Raw genomic sequence first — 20,430 nt, forward strand, 5'->3', positions numbered from 1 at the left:
GGCTCAGCAGGTTAAGTGTCTGCCTTTGGCTCAGGTCATGATCCCAGAGTCCTGGGATCATGTCCCACATCGGGCTCCTTGCTCAGTGGGAAGCCCATTTCTCCCTCTGCCTGCCGCCCCCCCTGTTCATTCTCTCTCTCTCTGACAAATAAATAAATAAATAAATCTATCTTGAAAAAAAGATATAAATCCTAAGGAATTCAGAAAACAATTATAAGAACATAAAGCAAGTTCAGCTAGGGGGTAAGACACAAGATCAATATACAAAAATCAGCTCTATCTCTATATACTAGCAGTGAACAATATGAAATGAAATTAAGCAAACAGGGGCGCCCAGTTGGCTCAGTCAGTTAAGCCTCTGCCTTCGACTCAGCTCATGATCCCAGGGTCCTGGGATCAAGTCCTGCTTTGGGCTCCCTGCTCAGGCGGGGGTCTGCTTCTCCCTCTGCCCCTCCCCACTGCTTGTGCTCTCTCACTCTCTCTCAAATAAATAAATAAAATCTAAAAAAAAAAAAGAAAGAAAAGAAATTAAGCAAACAATCCCATTTACAATAGCATCAAAAAGAAAAATTACTTAGGAATAAATGTAACAAAAGAAGTATAAGACTTGTACACTGAAAACAATGAAACATCATTGAATGAAATTGAAGAAGACCTAAAGAAATGGAAAGACATTCCATATTCAAGAACTGGAAAATTTAATACTGTTAAGATGGCAACACTCCCCAAATTGATCTACAGGGTCAACACAATCCCTTTCCAAATTCCAGCTGCCTTTTTTTTTTTGCATAAATTGACAAACTATGAAATTCACATGGAAATATAAGGAACCCAGAATCACCAAACCAATTCTGACAAAGAACAGAGTAGGAAGACCCACTCTGCCTGCTCTCAAAACTCACTACAAAGCTTCAATAATCAAGACTGTGCAGTACTGACATAAGGACAGACATAGAGATGTATAGGTCAATGGCACAGAACTGAGAATCCAGAAATAAACCCTTACATTAATGATCAATGGATCTTTGACAAGGGTGCCAAGACAATTCAATGAGGAAAGAATATCTTTTCAACAAATGATGCTGAAACAACTGGATGTCCACATGCAGAAGAATGAACTTGGACTCCTATCTTATGCCATACACAAAATTACCTCAAAATGGATCGTGCACCAAAAGGTAAGAGCTAAAACAAGAAAACTCTTAAGAGAAAACTTAGGACTAAATCTTTATGACCTTCGATTAGGCAAAGATATTTTACATATGACACCAAAATCAAAAGCAAAGAAAGAAAAAATATGTAAGCTGACTTTATCAAAATTTTTTTAAAAAATTGTGTTTCAAAGGACACCAGCAAGAAAGTGAAAAGACAATCCACAGGTTAAGAGAAAATATTTTCAAATCATATATCTAATAAGGGACTTACATCCAGAATACATAAAGAACTCCTACAATTCAACAATAAAAAGACAAATAACCTAATTTTAAAATGGGCACAGGAAACATTTTTCCGGGAAGACATACAAACAGCCAATAAACACATGAAAAGTTGCTCAACATCATTAGTTATTAGAGAACTGCAAATCAAAACCACAATAAGACACCACTTCAAATCTATGAAGATGACTAAGTTTATTTTTTATTTTTTTAAAGATTTTATTTATTTATTTGACAGGGAGAGACACAGCGAGAGACGGAACACAAGCAGGGGGAATGGGAGAGGGAGAAGCAGGCTTCCTGCCGAGCAGGGAGCCCGATGTGGGACTCGATCCCAAGACCCTGGGACCACGATCTGAGCTGAAGGCAGATGCTTAACTGACTGAGCCACCCAGGCGCCCCTGAAGATGACTAAGTTCAAAAAGTCACACAACAATAAGTATAGATGAAGGCGTGGAGAAATTGAAACTTTCACCGATTGCTGGTGGGATTGTAAAATGGTGTAGCCACTTTAAAAGATAGTTTGGCAGTTCTATATGTTAAATATAGTCACCATAGGACTCAGCAATTCCACACCTAGGAATATACCCAAGAGACCTGAAAACATATAACCACACAAAACTTGTACACAAATCTCACAGCAGGATTTTTCACAATAGCCAAAAATGGGTATAACCCAAATGTCCATCAACTGAAGAATGAATCAACAAAATGTGGTGTATGCATACAATCCAGTTAAAAAAAAAAAATGGAATGAAGAACTATCACATGGAACATAAATGAGGCTTTGTCTCAATTTTACCAGCCGGATTTTAATTCATGGAGGTTACAAGTGATGACACAGACGGGTGGATGCCTTGGGAGATCTTTATTACTTACAATTCCTAAGAGGAGGGCTCACCATGCCACACAGGGCCACACGGGGAAGCTCTGGTTGGGGTCTGGAGGCAGGAGGAGTAGGAGAAAACCGGAACCAGAGCCTTTATTACGTTTTCTGCAGGAAAGGCAAGGCAGGACAGGGGAAATAGTTTAGGACTGGCTTGTCTGAATAATTCCAACAGGGTTTGGGAAATAGGGGCTGTCCCTAGTTGTCTGGCCCTGGGGTGATTTAGGGCAAAAAATATTGGCGTGATGTGTGAGCTGTGGATAAAGCAGATGGTTGGTTCAGGGTGTGGGCTCCGGATTGGTTCGTTTGCATGTGAAAAGTGTGCTCCAGGGTGAGTCCTTTGTTATCTCTAAGAATTGGCTAACCCTGGGAGGGGGAGTCTGCCCGGTCGTAGAGGCCACAAATGTCAAAGCATCAAGAATGCAGAAAATAGGGGCACCTGGGTGGCTCAGTCGTTAAGCTTCTGCCTCCAGCTCAGGTCGTGATCCCAGGGTCCTGGGATCGAGTCCCGCATCGGGCTCCCTGCTCCATGGGAAGCCTGCTTCTCCCTCGCCCACTCCCCCTGCTTGTGTTTCTGCTCTCGCTATCTCTCTCTCTGTGTCAAATAAATAAATAAAGTCTTCAAAAAAAAAAAAAAGATTGCATATTATTATATGATCCCATTTATATGAAATGTCCAGAACAGACAAACAGATACAGAATGTAAATCAGGGGGCGCCTGGGTGGCACAGTCGGTTAAGCGTCTGCCTTCAGCTCAGGTCGTGATCTCAGGGCTGTGAGATGGAGCTCCATGTCGGGCTGTGAGCTTAGCGCAGAGTCTGCTAGAGACTGTCTTCTTCTCCCTTAGTTCCTCCCCCTACCTGCACTGGTGTTCTCTCTCTCTCTCTCTAAAATAAATAAAATCTTTAAAAAAAAATGTAAATCAGTAGTTGCCAGGAGCTGGGGAGAAAGGAGAAGGAGAGTGACTGCTAATGAATCTGGGGTTTCTTCCTGGGTGATGAAAATATTCCAAAATTAACAGTAGTGATGGATGTCCAACTCTGTGAATGTGCCTAAAACCACTATCCACTTTAAGTGGGTGACTTGTATGGTATGTGTAAATTATATCTCAATAAAGTTGTTATCTAAAAAATAAAAGGTAAAGGAAGAGAGGTGTTCAACACTGTAACAAGACATCAGTGGAAGAGAAGTGTCCCACATGCCTGCTCTCAGAGCTCTGGTCTCCCAGATTTTCTCACTGGAGGTGAGGGTTCATGCAAGATCTCAAAATTAATCCAGTAAAGAAGAGAGTCACTTTTGATACTCGACCAGGACAATAACACCACAAAAACAATGTTTAAGAAGATTATTCTAAGAGTTGAGTGTGGGGCAGACTGGAGCAAGACAAGACAAAAATAAGGCAGGGAACACCAAAAATAAGGCCGCTGTGAATAATTCAGGTAGAGGAAGTGGCTTAGAAAGCAACACGAACAATGAATGAGAAAAGCAAGAAAGGATCAACAACACCTGGAGGTTGACTGCGTGAAGAGAGGAAAAGATGTGTCAAAAATGATCCTTAAGGCTATGAACCCGGGGGCCTGCAAGATGGGACTGACAGTTACAGAGAAACCAGAAAGTATGAGGTTTATGGCACAGTTGAGGACTTACGGTCCAGGAAAAGAGACAGCTACTTAATAATGAAGAATCAAGGTCGTTCAAAAACGTTCCAGGTAGCTTATTCTACAAAGACCAGTAGGAAGGTTATACAGTGGATTTGCAGGGTGGAGAAAACGAACTACATTAAATTGGGCTGCCAACAGGACATCCTCATGAGCTCCAGGCAATTTAAGATTAAAAAATGAGTAACAAATTGGGGCTAGAGATAAATACTCCGTAGTCATCTGTAGGTTTTAGAAAAATATGAAAAAGGAAGCTTTCTTTTTTTTTTAAAGATTTTATTTATTTATTTGAGAGAGAGAGAATGAGAGATAGAGAGCACGAGAGGGAAGAGGGTCAGAGGCAGAAGGAGACTCCCTGCCAAGCAGGGAGCCCGATGCGGGACTCGATCCTGGGACTCCAGGATCATGACCTGAGCCGAAGGCAGCCGTTTAACCGACTGAGCCACCCAGGCGCCCGAAAAAGGAAGCTTTCTAAAGGAAAGAACTAGAACAGAGAAAATGAAACATTCACTAAGTTCTACCTTCCACTCAGCAGGCACTGTATTAAGGAGATTTTTCTAAATGATTAGAGGATGATCCTGACTTTCCAGAGTTCTGTAGACTGATAAAGACAAGGCTGAAAAGAGAGTATGAACAAGAGCCTCTGGAGCACAGAAGATGAAACAATTTTGTCCAGAGAGTGTTCTCGAGATTGAAGATTAGGAGAGGGGAAATCAAATCGGAGAGAGAAGGAGAGCTCAAAGAAGATAGTCGGGGACTTCAAAAGTAAAGAATGGCACTGGTAGATGTGATCAGAAAGCTATATAGCTGGGGGAATTGCAAATTTAAGATTGGAAGCCCAGAAAGCTAAAAGAGAGAGGAAAGCTGTCCTCAAATATTCCAAGAGAAAAAATACATCTGTGTTACTTTGGAAGGAAGAAATAATAAGGAAAGGAGAAGGAATTTTCTAACAATTCAAGCTACCGAACAATGGAATGGCCCACTAGGGAGGGTGCACTCTGTCAGCGGAAGAGAACATTCCCAAGTGCAGGTACCAGAGAGCTGTTGGGGGACGATGCGAAGGAGTTCACACCTTGGGGAGGGGGTAGACTACCCTTTAGCTCTGACCTCAATAACTCAAAGCTGGTGTCCAGGTTAGGGAAAGAATAGTTAGTGGGGGGAAAAAAGAGAGGGAGAGAGGGGGGAGGTTTGCATGGGTAGCCCATCCGTTTGGATTTGGACTTGGACTCACTGCTCATGGTAGAAGGGATGCCAGCAAGGTGTGAAGGGGACGGTTGAGGATCTCAGCTGAGAGGCTTGCAGAGTTTAATGACGAAATGAACGTGAGATTTACAGGGAAGCTAAGGCATCGCTTCCTCTGGGAGACAGAACCGTCCAAGTGGAGAAAACCCAGAGAATCTCCATCTTTCCGTAAAACAGGCTGGGTGGCCGTCAGTGGCGGTAGGAGGCTGGGGGCAGAGCTGGGGGTATGGAATGGAACCCCCCATATACGGTAATAATGAAATAAAGAGGGTTTCCAGCCACATATACAGCAATAATGATGTAAAGAACACATGGCACCTTTGGTGCTGGAAAGTACAGCAGGCAGGGTCTCTGGGACTTTGTCTCCCCCTGCTGAGTCAAGAAGTATGAGCCGCCTGACAGGGAAAGACGGGCTTCTTTTGGGGTGGGGAGAGGAAGGAAGACGTAACTGTTGATATAAAATCTCCTTACAGATGAGAACCACCACAACCCCACAGCACTACATTCAGAAGCTCTGACAAAAAGTAGCAGCGCTGTGTCCAAGCCAAATAGAAGCCGGATGCGGGAAGTGGGACAGCTCTGGGGCATTTCTATATGCCACCCCCGAGAGTCTTTTCTCGAAAAGATTCTTGTCTTAACTAACCCATCCCTTTATCCAGAGGCTGCTTCAATAGCCTAAGTGATTGCAGAGACCAGGGGTGGGCGGTAGGGGGTGGGGGGGCTTTGGTCTTATTTTAACTTAATTAGGAACTTTTCCTCTGGTCGTGACACAGGCTTGTTTCACAAAAGTTCTGCTAAAATGACCAATCTGGGTGACGATGCAGCACTTACATTCACTCCTCCCAAGAGCTCATTCATAGGATCATCTTTTACATGAACCCAATTAGTAGTACCAACGATGGTGAAAGCTGTTTCACGGCTCTGGGGGCATTTGGGGCAGGGTCTTGGTGGACTCGACCCTAGTCATTGCTGCTTCACCTCCCAGCCGCACCCGCCTGCCTCTAGTTCTTTTATAACCCTACTAACATCTTCATCCCACAAAACAAAGGCAACTCATGTATGCTACTCACTAGGTGGTTAGTTTAATGGAAACCAACTGCATACTGTCAGGTTTCTGAAACTTGTCTTTGCTGAGGCTAGGAAAACAAACAAATCGCTAAATAAGCAATTGCACGCGTGCACGCGCGCGCACACACACGCGCGCGCACACACACACACACACAATCTAGGACTATGGTATCCTGATGTCCGTCTATAGGGTGTGATAGTAACTATTAAATAAGGTGAAGGCCTTTGAAGGTTTCACCTAAATACAATCATCCCATTAAAATCCACAACATTCTGGTCAGACAGGGCGGCACTTTTATCAACACTCCACCGTGATAAAGGGGATTCAAAACAGTTCCAAACGATTTTGCTACTTCTTGAAATTCGGGAAGGGCAAAAGGAAAAAATAGTTATTCCTTCAATAGGAGGGCAATAGCAGGCCCGAAAAAGCGGACTCCCAGCATCTCAGAAGCAAGCCCCTCATTCAAAGGTAATGAAGCACTCATCAGAAAGAAAGGAACCAAGCAGGGTTCTTGGTCAAGAGGAAAGAGGCAGACCTGGCACAGGTGAGCACATGACATCATCACACCTGCACCGACTATGCCGGGGCCCAGAAGGAGGGAAGAAATGACAATACAAGAGTCTGTCAGGTGGCAGAATCCCCCTGAGCCTCAGGGAGAAGGACCGAGAAAAAGAGGGAAGAGGCGTTCTTTATTTACAAAGGCAAACTTGGGGCGGGAGGCAACCGCAGAGGGAAGCCATGGGCTGGAATAAGAGCAGCAGCTCTGAAGGGCCTGGGGGTGGGGGGGTGAATCCCCGCCGAGCAGGAGGTGCAGGGCTGGAGGCAGTTTAACGCAAGGTCTGCTCAGGCCCTGGGACTCTGGGCCTCGGAAAAGATGAGAGCAGTTGCACGATGTATATACCTTGCAAGTAAGGCTAGGATGGGAGTAAATGAGAGGAGGCCATATGGTATGATGGCAAAGATGCTAGAGTTAGGTCAAAAGGCCTGCGTTTTTATTCCGTTCTGCTTCTGTCATGTACTAGCTTTGTGACCCTGAGCAAACCACTGAATGTCTCTGAGCTCAGCTCTCCTATCTGAGGAACAGAACCACATGTCCTGCCTGCCTCACAACGATGTGGTGGGCATAAGAGAGAGTAGTGAGTGGGTGGGCACTTTTTAAAGATGTACATGCATGTGAACTATTATGTGAGGATGATAGGAAGACCACACCACTGGGTACTCAGGCACAGAATTTCTTTTCAAGTATTAGACCTGACATTTGTATATATGTACGTATGTATGTGTGTGTACGCAACATACATATTTATATATAACATGTACTGTTGCCTATAATAACCCATAACACACGCATATAACCATTTCAGTGATCTATATTATCTATGTTCACATATATCATTATCTCCTATTTAATCTGATTTATTCCGATAGATGCTGAAACAAACTTGGTCACCAGAGGTGATCAGGGCATCGAAGGAAAAGCAAAGGAAGACGACCCTCAGTCTAAAAGTGCAAGAGGCCACATAGGAAGGTAAACTGGCTGTCTGGATTAAATGGCGGGTGCATCCTTGGACATGGAGCTGACTCTTTGATGCTCACGATTTAATTGAGGAAATGACAACCAGAAACAACCAGAGAACAAAATAGAGCAGTAAAATCAATCAGCCTGGGGCAGGCTGTGTGGTCTACAAATAACAGCTCTGGAAGTTTAAAGAAGAGAAAGAGCATCAGGAGCGGTGTCATCAGGAAAAGCTCCGGAGGCAGGACACTAGGGGCTGAGACGGATAAAAAGCATCGGAACGGCAGCGGAAGCAGGACAGTCCAGGTAAAATCACGCAGCAGGAAATACAAACATCGGCTTGAACAGCATGGGATCTGCGCTAGAGCAAAAATTTCACTGTTCACCATTGCTTAGCCTCTGGGAGAGCTGACAGGTCTCCCAAGGAGCCTGAGGAGAGGATAATGCACCCTAGGCCAGCCAGCCTCCTAACCTGGCCACTAGTGCAGGAGGTGCTACTGTACATAAAGCAAGGGGAAGGGCCTTTGGCAGGGTCAGGGACCCACAGCCCGCTTTGCCTACCCTCCACTCTCTCATTTTCCTTCTACCTTTTCCAACATGATCAACATTTACTCAGCACCAACCATGCAGGAAATTGGAGAAAAAGAGCAACAATCTCCTTGGGGAGTTAGATGTAAAAAATAGCTAAGACAGAAACAGCTAAGCACCAAGTAAGTAATACTGCTATTCCTAGCCAAGGAAGGCGAGACAGTGGATGCTAGTCAGGCTCGTTGGAAAAGGTTTCTTGGACTCGCCGGTGCTGGCCAAGCCTGGGAGGAAAGAGGAGATTCACAAGGCTGAGAGTTAAAAAAGGGATATTACAGACAAGAAGGTATGCACACCGACAGGAATACGCGGAACACTACCAAACTATATGCTTAAAATGGTTAAGATGGTAAATGCTATCTGTATTTTAATCACAGTTTTTTAAAAACTTTTAAAAAATTTAAATACAGGTGCCTCCTTAAAAAAAGACAAGAAGATATGAAAACACAACTGCCATTGGTAGCAAACGATAAGCCAACCCGCCTGATTTTGTAGAAGGTTCGTGTAGAGGGGCAATCAGTAAAGAAACCAATCAGCTTGAAACCAGACTGTGGAAAACCTCATGCCAGGTGACACTTGGTTCTCTGCACCAGGGTTTCTAACTTTGTGGTCCAGGGAAGGGCTTCAAGTTTTGGCCCATGAACACTACCTGTAACAAATTTTGAATATTCATTCATATGTGTTTTGATTTAGGGAGAGGGTAAATAACTTTCAGATTCTCAAAAGGGTTTATGACTTAAAAACCTTGAAAACCGTTCATGTAGGCAATTGGCAGTGGTCTGTGTGGGGACGAGACAAGGGGGTTGAGGTTATAGGACTTGAGTCCATTTCCCTTGAGACTTGCTCTTCACTATACACCAGATAATATTTAACACACTGATGCCATACACCTCTTTAGTGGTTTCTTATTCACCCAGTATTCACAAGAGCTACACTGGTAGATGAGAAGAACAGCTCATCCGGGAAAGTTTATTGTAGAAAAGAAACTACCAGCGGGTGAACAGAGAAGAGAACCCAGTAAAGGGGAAAGGAAGTCAGGCGAGTCAATAAATTAAAATGCTATAGAAGCCAGGGGGGAAAGTCCTGGGGAAGACGGTGTGGTTACCAGTGTCCAGCACAAGAGAGGAAATAAGATAAGAAATGAGAGAAAAAGATCTCCCAATTCAACGGTCTTCAGATGTGCGGTTTCTGTAGGGTGAGGAAAGAGGTCAGAGGGTAAGGATGAGGTGTGCAAACCGGGGCGTGTGTAGAGAAGGGAGGTGCTGCCGATAATTACGTCAGAACAACAAGAATAAACTGGGACTGTCCCGGGCAAGCAGATACACAGTTCGTTACCTCGCTGAGGAGGAAGTGAGTAGGCTACCCGGAAAGGCAGCAGAGGTCTCCAGGAACTCAAAAAGGGTTTGGTTGTGCAAAGAAAAACAGGAGTCGGCAGAACTCGGAGGGATAGGAAAAGGCTTTATCAGTTACTTATGGGAGAGGCAGGGAAGACTTCTGGAGGTTTTAAAGAGGGGAGGGAGGAAATGCACGAGAGCGTCCTGCATCCTCCATCAACTTCACGATGCATTTCTTGTGTGAACGTTGACTATGGGACTCTGGTCTTCTGGGAAGCAGGAAGGAACAGAATAAGCAGGAGTGGGGAGGGGGCTTTCTTCCTTTGAAACTAGACTGAAGGAGAGAAGAAAACACAGCGTGACCAGAAAGGGCAAGCCAGTGGTTTTCCTCAACATTGTGAGCATCCCAGATGTAGCTGTCAGAGAAGCTGTCATCTCCAAATTAGCTTTCCCTATGGCCTTTTCTTCAAGGGACAAGAAATTAATAAGAAAGTGAAGTTAGGAGTTCCTTAAAGCTGATTCCTATGTAGCCTGCCAGAACTAGAACAATAAGGAAATAAATCCATCATGAAATATATCCTTTCACTCAGGGCTGAGCACTTATCTATTTATAATTTCACTTCAGATACTGCTTGGGGGCTAGAGAGAGGTCAGGGGAACACTCACCCAGCTAAGTGTAAATAGGGTAAAAAATAAAAATAAACAGGATAAGAAAACAATGTTGGTGTCAGGACACAAAAATGCTACCATATTGATGATGTGGGCAGAGAGGAAACTCTCAGCCAAATGTCAGAAGGAGGTTAAATAATAAAAAATGGCATTCATCTATAGACAATTCTTAAATTACAACCAGGCACTCATCCAAACTTAGCACAATCTCACACAAAGGAGAAGGGAAGGTGTTCACAGAACATAATAGAGATGGGGCCATCAGGGAGAAGCTATCTGTACAATCAGGTGCACCATAGGGTCAGTAAATGGTGAACCCCAGGAAATTATAAGGCATGAACCACATTCTAGAACAAGGAAGTCAGAGTATATATTTAAATAACCAGAGGGACAGGTATTTACTATAAAAGTCAGTTTATTTTCCCTTCCTGTGTTTCATATTTTCCCTTTTTTTGTCAGTAATGAGGAATTAACTGATTGGAAATCTCCTTGATTAAATAACATTAACAAGTTCATAAATTTACACACCACATTTTAGAGTATAAAGCAAGAAGCTGAAAAATATTCCCTAACCCAACACAAATTAGGCAGCCCTCCAAATTGCACATTTTCCCGCTAGTTCGTGTCCATAATTTAAAATACATATACAGAATGACCTAAAAATGTTGGGATAATTAGTATAGAATTCACAGCCTTGAAGACATACATGCTACAAACTTCTAAAGAATAGACACCTAGTCCCCAGGCCCTGGTAACCCATTAATGTGATTCAAGGTCACATACTTAACCCGTACTAGGACAAAAGGTGTTTCCTCTGTCTCTAACTCTAGTCTTCTGCTGAGGTAACTCAAGGAACCCGGTTGTGAGAAAGATCAATTCTCTGAAAACAGGGCTAAGCAGATTAGTGTCCTAGTGGATCCTAATGTTCCCAGAGAGCAAATCTGGGGTTGAGTACTTCGGTTGTGAGCTACCCCTTGGAATGTGCATGACAACTGATGATGTACCTTATGGTCCTTGAACGGAAGACTGAGTACTTCCAGGAGTCGAAGTTAATTGCGAACGAAGAGAGAAGAGAACAAGCTGACAATAATTTGAAGGCATTTCTGCTTCTGGAGCTGATTAACTTTAAATCAGATACAGAGTGCCTGAGCCAGTCACCATGTAGTGTGATTTTTCCCACCACAGTTAACAAAGGGATTCTTTGTCCAAGGCAGGCTTATGCTTGATCCAGCTTGAGCACTCTACCAGGATTTGAGGCTTCAAAGATGAGCCGCTCTCGGCAAACTCATTATCAAAGCAAAATCCAATGATCCAATGAGCCCATCATTGATGCAAACCATGTGCAACCGTCTCGTGGCCACTCAACTGTCCAGGCTGGAGAATTAGGGTCCAAGTCCAAGACAGTATTTCAGGTTAAAAGGGTAAATCTCAACGGGCCAAATAAAGAGGTTGGCAGACTCACAGGCCATTCAGTACATTTATGAAGCAACAAAGAAAATCATCCACAATAACTCATGTAGTGCAGAAAAACAGCCCAGCCTTCACCACTGGTCAGCATCTCAAGTGGCTGACATTGTTGAAAGAGGCTTGACAATCTGAGGTTTTGTTGGAGCTCTTAAGACAACCCCCAAGAGGGTGAATCAGAAGAAATAATAGTCCTGACGTGTCTTCCATTGTTCTTCTCTTCTCTTCTTCTCTTCTGGCAACACTCACTCACTCAATATATGAGCTTGTCGCCTTTGCATAAGATAGCAGATTTCCCTCACTATTAATGGCGAGATAAATAAAATTGTACAACTTGTCTGTGAAGAGAAAAAAGCATTAAATATGCACTGACAATTTAATTAACTCTGTTAGAGCATCAGGTTTTGAACGTAATAATGAACGTGGACAACTGCATTCATTTTGACTTCGTACAAAGATGACTCGATCTTTTCTAATGAATTAGAAAACAATTTTGAAAATCAAGGTTAGTATTTTTTTAAAAAAACTTAATGTTACCTAGTCTCCAGAAAAAGAACTAAGGTACACAAAATTAAATAATTTGCCATAGGTAGAGCAAAAAATTGGTACTAGAGCTCACTTTATTTATTTTTATTTATTTTTTATTTGTTTAAGTAATCTCTGCACCCAATGTGGGGCTCAAACTCATGACCCCAGGACCAAGAGTCACATGCTCTGACTGAGCCAGCCAGGAGCCCCTGGAGCTCACTTTAAAAACAGTGCTTCTCATAATAGATCCAGTTTTCTTTCTAGTACAATTTCTTGTATGATCACACAGCAGGTTCATCAGGAGACATTTCCCTCTATTTAGCACAGATGTCAGAATAGGAACACAGAGACATATGGCCCAGTCTTTAGAAGCTGGAAGGCAGTTAGGCAGAAGCAGCATCCTTTGTGATAGCAGAATACATAGCCTTAAGGCAGCTCCAGGGAATTCGGGCGCTGAACTCCTGGGCTCCTTGGACAAGGCTGGAGGACCATGGCTGGACTTGGGGTGCTTGAGGCTGTCTCCAATTAGGATGTACTAGATTTAGGGATGGGATACAAAATGCATCCCCTCGTGGATGAAGCTGTCACCAGACTCTCTCAAGTAGACCTATCTTGAGTACCATCTCACCAATAATGTAGGAGGGGAGGTCACATACTTATTCAACAGAGAGCAACATTTTAAAAGTATAAGGCCTTGCTCTGAACTGGCTATTTCCCAGAAAGTACACAATTCTAGCCAAGAATGTTAAAGGCATGACAAATATTTTCTCAAGAGACTCTCTTCATTTTAGAACCTACATACCACAGTGTTAATTATAGCAATGCTTCTTTTTGAGCCCGATGTTGCTTGGTGTATGCTGTAATTTCCTTCAGAATTCCCAAATTATATCTAGCAGATAGAGAGTACCCCAGAAGAGTACACCGAGTAATACTTTCAGTAAGTCTCTCACCACTTTTTCTAGAATTATAAATGACAATACTCATTAGGCTCAGGTCAAGGGCAAACTAAAAACCCATTCCCACCTTGAAAAAAGAACGTATCTTTTAGACTCATGACACGTTCCTTTTCACAAAAGGGTCATCAAGAGCAATCAGCAATTGTGCTGATTTAAAAGGTGATCTAAGTAAATGCTTTGAACTAAATTCATAAGAAAAACCAGGAGTTAAAAAAGGCACACGCTCACTTACCATGAGAATGAAAAAGTAGAACACCCACATCCATCCCAGATTGTCCTGGATCAAAGACACTAAATACTACAAGGGAGAAAAAGAAATTACAATATAATCCTTTATAAATTAATCAAACGAAGTAGCTGAAAGGTAGATTAAACACAGCTCTTCCAGAAAATGAGAAGGGAGTTAGGATTTGTAGAATGGTTTTCAGTTTGCAAAGCTTTCACGTGCACGTTCCTACTTAAAAGATATCTGGCCTTCCTCTTGTAAGCTGGCAGAGTCCAAGTACAAACACTGCAGAAGAGATGACAGGACTTTACGGTTTATTTTTATTCACTTTGCTAATAAGAGAGGAAGATGAACATCCTCAAGCCATTTCTGTTTAATCCTTCTTTCTTCCAATGAAAGGTAGTATAATTGATGCTTTTTTCTTTTTTTTTTTCAAGATTTTATTTATTTATTTGACAGAGAGAGACGCAGCGAGAGAGGGAACACAAGCAGGGGGAGTGGGAGAGGGAGGAGAAGCAGGCTTCCCGCCGAGCAGGGAGCCCGATGCGGGGCTCGATCCCAGGACCCCGGGGCCATGACCTGAGCCGAAGGCAGACGCTTAATGCCAGGCGCCCCTAATTGATGCTTTTAAAAACAGTTTGTCTTTTAAGCATGTTGCCCACTTTTCAATGGTGTTATTTAGACTCAGAGGATTTCTATACGGCTTTAACATTCTACAACAAATGCTTTTACTTTATTTCAATCACCGAAAAGAATCTAATAGCATTTAGCCCATTTTTTTCTATTATGATAAAATATATATAAAATTGGCCATTTTAACCATTTTTAAGTGTACAATTCAGAGGCATTATGTACATTCACAGTGTTGTACCACTATCACCACTGTCTATTCCCAAAATTTTTCATCACCCTAAACACCAAGGCTGCATCCATTAAGCAATCACTCCCCACCACCCCCTCTTCCCAGCCCCCGGTAACCTAGGAGAATTTGCCTGTTCTAGAGATTTCATGCTCAGTGGAGTCACACAACGTTTGTCCCTTTGGGCCTGGCTTACCTCACTCAGTGTACTGTCTTCAAGGCTGCGGCACATGTTGGAATAGCATCCCTTTCTATGGCTGGATAATATTCCACGCTGTGGACATGCCACCTTCTGTCTGTCCTGTCATCAGCTGCTGAACATTTGGTTTGTTTCAGCCTTTTGGTTATTATGAATAACGCTGCTGGGAAGACTGGTATATATATGTACGAGTCCTGTTTTCAGTTCTTTAAGGTATATTCCTAGGAACGGAACTGCGGGGTCACATGGTAATTCCATGTTTAACTTTTTGAGGACCCACCAAAGCATTTTCCACAGCAGCTGCACCAGTTTACACTGCCACCAGCAATGTAGGAGACCCACTCCCCCCAGACCCCCCCCAGACCCCCCCCAGACCCCCACACAGACCCCCCCAGACCCCCCCAGACCCCCCCAGACCCTCCCCCAGACCCCCCCAGACCCTCCCCCAGACCCCCCCAGACCCTCCCCCAGACCCTCCCCCAGACCCCCCCAGACCCCCCCAGACCCTCCCCCAGACCCTCCCCCAGACCCCCCCAGACCCTCCCCCAGACCCCCCCAGACCCTCCCCCAGACCCCCCCAGACCCTCCCCCAGACCCTCCCCAGACCCCCCCAGACCCTCCCCCAGACCCCCCCAGACCCTCCCCCAGACCCTCCCCAGACCCCCCCAGACCCTCCCCCAGACCCCCCCAGACCCCCCCAGACCCTCCCCAGACCCCCCCCAGACCCTCCCCCAGACCCCCCCCAGACCCTCCCCCAGACCCCCCCAGACCCCCCCCCCAGACCCTCGTAACTACTTGCTCTTTTCTGTTGTTGTTTGTAAAGTGATAGCCATCCTAATAGGTGTGAAGTGGTACCTCACTGAGGTTTTGATTTGCGTTTCCCTAATAACCAAGGATGTTGAGAATCTTTACAGGTGTTTATTGGCCATTTGTATATATTTGCCATGAAGATTTATCCCTATAATTTCTTCTAAGAGTTTTTATAGTTTTAGTTCTTAAAGTTAGGTTTTGATCCATTTTGCGTCAATTTTTGTCTACGCTGTAAGGCAAGGGGTCCACCTTCATCCTGCGTGTGTGTATATCCAGCTTCCCCAGCACGACCTGGTGAGGAAACCATTCTTTCCCCATTGAATAGTCTTGGCACCTTTGTCAAAAATCAGCTGACCAGGGCGCCTGGGTGGCTCAGCCAGTGAAGCATCTGCCTTCGGCTGAGGTCATGATCCTAGGGTCCTGGGACGGAGCCCTGTGTTGGGCTCTCCGCTCAGTGGGAAGCCTGCTTCTCCCTCTCCCTCTGCCTGCCACTCCCTCTGCTGTGCTCTGTCTCTCACCCTCTGTCAAGTAAATAAATAAAATCTTTAAAAAGAAAAAATCAACTGACCACAGATGTGAGAGTTTTTACCCATGTTCTTCCATCACACACTACCAGTGAAACTTATAAGCGGAAAAAAATTAAAGCAAAATGAGTGAGTGATGTAGCCTAGATTACATAATGGAAAGCAAAAAAGCAAAGGTCTAGTCACCGGTTAAAGGGCTCACAGCAGCACTCCCAAGTCTTTCTGCCACTTTATCTTTCTTTTAAACAGTTCTATTGACATACAATTTACATAACACAAAATTCACCCATTTAAAGTATACAACTCAATATTTACAGAATTGTGCAACTATTACCATAATGTAATTTTAGACCATTTCTATCACCCCCTACCAAAAGAAATGTTCTACCCATCAACAGTCACTCTGTAGACCCACCTGACCCCAGGCAACCACTAATCTAATTTCTTTCCCTATAGACTTGCCCATTTTGGATATCTCATATGAATGAAATCATTTAAGTACATGGTCTTTTGTAACTGGCTTCTTTCACTTACATACTATTTTTCAGGTGCGTCCACGTAACATCTATACACTTTTAAGTGCCAGATACCCTCTTCAAATGCCAAATACGACTGCATCATATGAATACACACATTCTGTTTATCCATTCCTCAGTCGATGGACGTCTGGGTTTTTTCTACTTTTTAGCTGTTATGAGTAATCCAGCTATGAACATGTATGTGTTCAAGTGTTTATGTGGACATTTGTTCTCATTTTCCTTGGATAGATACCACAATTTAATCTTACTGAGCCCCTACTATGTGTCAAAAACATACTAAGCCATTGGGACCACAAAGATCAAGGAAACAGTTCCTGTTCTCAAGGAAATGCAGAGTCTGGCACAGATAAACCAGTAAATGCGATGCACCGTGACAAGCACTCTATTAGAGGTAGGCATCAACCGCTATGGAAACCAAGAGAGAAACAAACATTTTTCTTGTGAAGTCAAGGGAAGGTGGGGAAAAAAGCTGTTCAGGGTAAATCAGGAGAGCCGGGACAAGGCTCATCAAGTTTCCAATATTAAGTCATAGAGTTTGGAATCTCATACCCCACGCAATGGGAAATTAGTCAAAAATCAATATGAAGAGGAATGAATAAAGCTAACAATGATTTACTCCGGATCCCATTTCCCCAACCACCAAAGTGAGCCTAATGCTGACCCAAGTTCATAGTTAGGGATCCAAATACTGGCAGGTGAGACATTCCAAATACAAATAAACTCCTTGAGGGATGCCTGGGTGGCTCAGTCGATTGAGTGTCTGCCTTCAGCTCAGGCCATGATCCCAGGGTCCTGGGATGGAGTCCTGCATCAGGCTCCCCATTCAGCGAGGAGTCTGCTTCTCCCTCTGACCCTCCCCTTTCTCATGCTCTCTCTCTCTCTCTCAAATAAATAAAAATCTTAAACAACAACAACAACTAAACTCCTTGAAATACTCATTATATAACCCACCCATTTGATTAATGAAAAAAACATCAGGGAGAAACGACTACTGAGAATACAGTGATATCAGAAAAGGATGCCCAATACAATCACCCCTTACCCTTTATATAAAGACCTCTGAACTGGTAGCCAACAGCATTTTTGGTTCCTACTCCAGCACACAATCAAGTAAGCACATTTCTCCTACTTTTGCTAGGTTTTTTTTTTTTCCTCTTCAGTCTCATAATCAAGTACGCTAAGCTTGATATATCAACCCTATCAACCATTCATTCTAGAGCCACTCAACAGATATGAGCACATCTACTGTGTGCCAGATACCGTCCTATGTACTGGGGCTACCATGGGACACAATAACAAATAAATATATAACATATGGCTGGGTAGTGATAAGCATGAAGATGGCTTATTTTCCTCAATACTTGCTCTCTCATTAACCACCAGCAATCAGACATTGGTGATCTATCCCCACAGAGCAAGCAAAACAGCAATATTCAAGGCCGGTAATGACCTGAGTGTCGAAACTAAGAGACTTTTTTCTTCCCTTCTCCTTCCCCGGCCCCTCTACCCCTCTGATCTCACTGACCAGCACCTCCCCTTGCCTACACGGCACTGCTGACCTCCTGTGTCTTTGACCACTGGGCGACCCCTGAGGTTTTGCCTGTATTTTCTTTGCCCATTAAACATCTCATTAACTTCCAAAGTTTCATCTATTTTATCTACGCAGATGATTCTCTGATCCTTCTTTTTGTAAAATTAGCCCTCAATGACCTGGAAAGGTATACCCTGGGAGAGGCATGAGTCGCAACTGTCCCAAGGAAGAGAAGGCTGAATTTAAGCCTTTGAGTAGTTCTGACTACTTACTGTAGGCCAATCTTAGCCTAGGCAATCTCAAGTTTAGAGTGGATAAGAATCACCAGGAAGGCTCGTTGAAACACAGATCTCCAGGTTCTAATTCAGCAAGCCTGCAGTAAGCTCAGTGTTCCATACTTTAATGAATAACCCAGATGATTCTGACACAAGACATTTATGAACCTCCCTTTGAGACACAGTCATTGGAAGCAGAGAAAGTGATTCCGAGCAGCTGCCGAATCCGTGGCAATTTCTGGTAGAGATCCATGAGAAGAACTTGTGTGTCTGGTATGAGAGAGGAGATAGGGTGTGCATGCCAGGTGGGGGATAATGAGAAGCATGTGCCTCACGGCCCCTCGGAGTGCCAAGTTCAGGCTGCGAAGAAGGGAGTAGCAAACCGGGACTGAGGATCTGTCTTATGAGATGTCAGCTTATTTCCAGACGGGAAGAATCTGGAAATAAAAGTGGGAAGAAGAAACTAAAAAAATGTAGAGGGACCTTCCACATTAGGTCCCGTTAGCTGACCTCAAAGAAGATTAGAAACCTAAGGCTTACAGAAAAGTGTACTACGCAGAACGAGAGTGCCACCTACTGTGGCCCAGAGGGCAGGTGTAAATTCTCCCACCACCGAGAGACTACTCACCACTCAATTTCAAGCCCTCTCTTGTTCCCCTCACCTGGCCCACCGCAGCTCCAATGCTTCCAGTTCCATCAACAATTCCTGTGACGGTCGCCAAAGCCTCACTGCTCCCTTGGATCAACTCTTGGCGACCCAGGTCCGCAGAAATAGCAGAGCTAATCATGTTAGAAGGTCCACCAATAAAAAATCCTGAAGTCATAAACAAAACAGGTTCTCATTAAAACATTATTCATCACACCGCTAGAAATCTACTGGACAAGACAACTCTTATCCCAACCTTTTAATCAATATGTTGGAGAGAAACAGCAAAAGGGGGAGGAAAAAAACAGTAAAGATGAAAACTCTTCCAGATCATGTCATCTTCAAACTAGTTAGCATCCACTTTTCTGAAAGCCCTACTTGAATTATATGATACCCTGGTATATTTTATAAAAACCAAAGATACAGAAAATACAGTGAATATACAGCCTTTCTAATCCTGTAAGGACTGCATTCATCAATAACTAATTACTAATTACACTTGCTGTCAACTTCTACTGTGGTAGAGTTGTATCAACTGAGTATCTGACTATCCAAATTCAACCACACATATTGAAAAAAAAGAGAGAAGAGAAAAGGCTCTGTCATCTGACAGACGGTTCTATCAGCCACTGCTCCCCACGAGGCTGTCTGAGGACTGAGCAGGAATTGGCCCACGTGACTCTGTTCACTTGGGTAGAATGAGTTCCATGTCACGTATCATGAGCAGCTCTCACTAACCTGAGTAGGATCTAAAGTTTAAAAATAATCTTTCTATACCGTGGTCCCTAATTACACTTAACTGTTTCATCTGGTGCTCACGTGGAGAAATACTGACCAATTCCAACATAGTTGGAAAACCTTTTTTTTTTTTTAAAGATTTTATTTATTTATTTGACAGAGAGACACACAGCGAGAGAGGGAACACAAGCAGGGGGAGTGGGAGAGGGAGAAGCAGGGTTGCCGCTGAGCAGGGAGCCCGATGTGGGGCTTGATCCCAGGATCCCAGGACCCTGGGATCATGACCTGAGCCTAAGGGAGACGCCCAACGAACAAGCCACCCAGGCACCCCAGGAAACCTTTTTGAAAGCTGGTGAATTGGTTTCCAATGTGGCGTCTTCCTAAACCACCTCCAGAAGTAATAAGGGAAGCTGGGGAAGCAATCAAACATTTTAGAAAAATCTCTGTCCAAGGGGACTGCTTCCATAACAATAGGACTGAAGAAGTCACTTGATAGCAGAGAAACAGAATCTGAATCTGAAGTAGGCAGCTTTCCTTTTACCATCGGAGCTCTTTATAATGAAGGTTTTAGTATTACTCAAACCAAGGGAGCAAACGGTTTCCCTTTCTTCCTTTCTATTTACAGCGGAGCAGTAACAGTTTAGTAAAATGGAGCCACACCACATACCTGTAACCGCCATCAGAAGTGCATTAATGGACTTATCGTTCGGAGAACCTATGAGAAAAGACGCAGAAACAGC

The 20,430-nt window shown here is 43.8% G+C and overlaps 1 protein-coding gene across 10 annotated transcripts in view; it reads right to left on the bottom strand.

Annotated features, from left to right (window-relative positions):
• Positions 1 to 10,792: 10,792 nt before the first annotated feature.
• SLC37A3 (solute carrier family 37 member 3) overlaps positions 10,793 to 20,430 on the bottom strand; it is a 52,971-nt gene continuing 43,333 nt past the window's right edge. For 9 of the 10 annotated variants that reach the window (XM_088018570.1, XM_088018575.1, XM_088018572.1 and 6 more), the window contains 4 exons: positions 20,358 to 20,405; positions 18,969 to 19,120; positions 13,576 to 13,641; positions 10,793 to 12,197 (listed from right to left, as the gene is read on the bottom strand). In XM_088018570.1, coding sequence (XP_087874696.1) covers positions 12,105 to 12,197; positions 13,576 to 13,641; positions 18,969 to 19,120; positions 20,358 to 20,405 — 359 coding nt within the window. In that variant the 3' untranslated portion in view covers positions 10,793 to 12,104. Of the gene's footprint in view, positions 12,198 to 13,575; positions 13,642 to 16,013; positions 18,744 to 18,968; positions 19,121 to 20,357; positions 20,406 to 20,430 lie in introns of those variants that run through there. The other variant, XM_028106261.2, reaches the window with a different exon arrangement.

Source organism: Eumetopias jubatus, unplaced genomic scaffold (genome assembly GCF_037043125.1).
Source record: "Eumetopias jubatus isolate StellerSeaLion01/CBP00866 unplaced genomic scaffold, mEumJub1_p1.0 scaffold_14, whole genome shotgun sequence".
Classification (NCBI taxonomy): domain Eukaryota; kingdom Metazoa; phylum Chordata; class Mammalia; order Carnivora; family Otariidae; genus Eumetopias; species Eumetopias jubatus.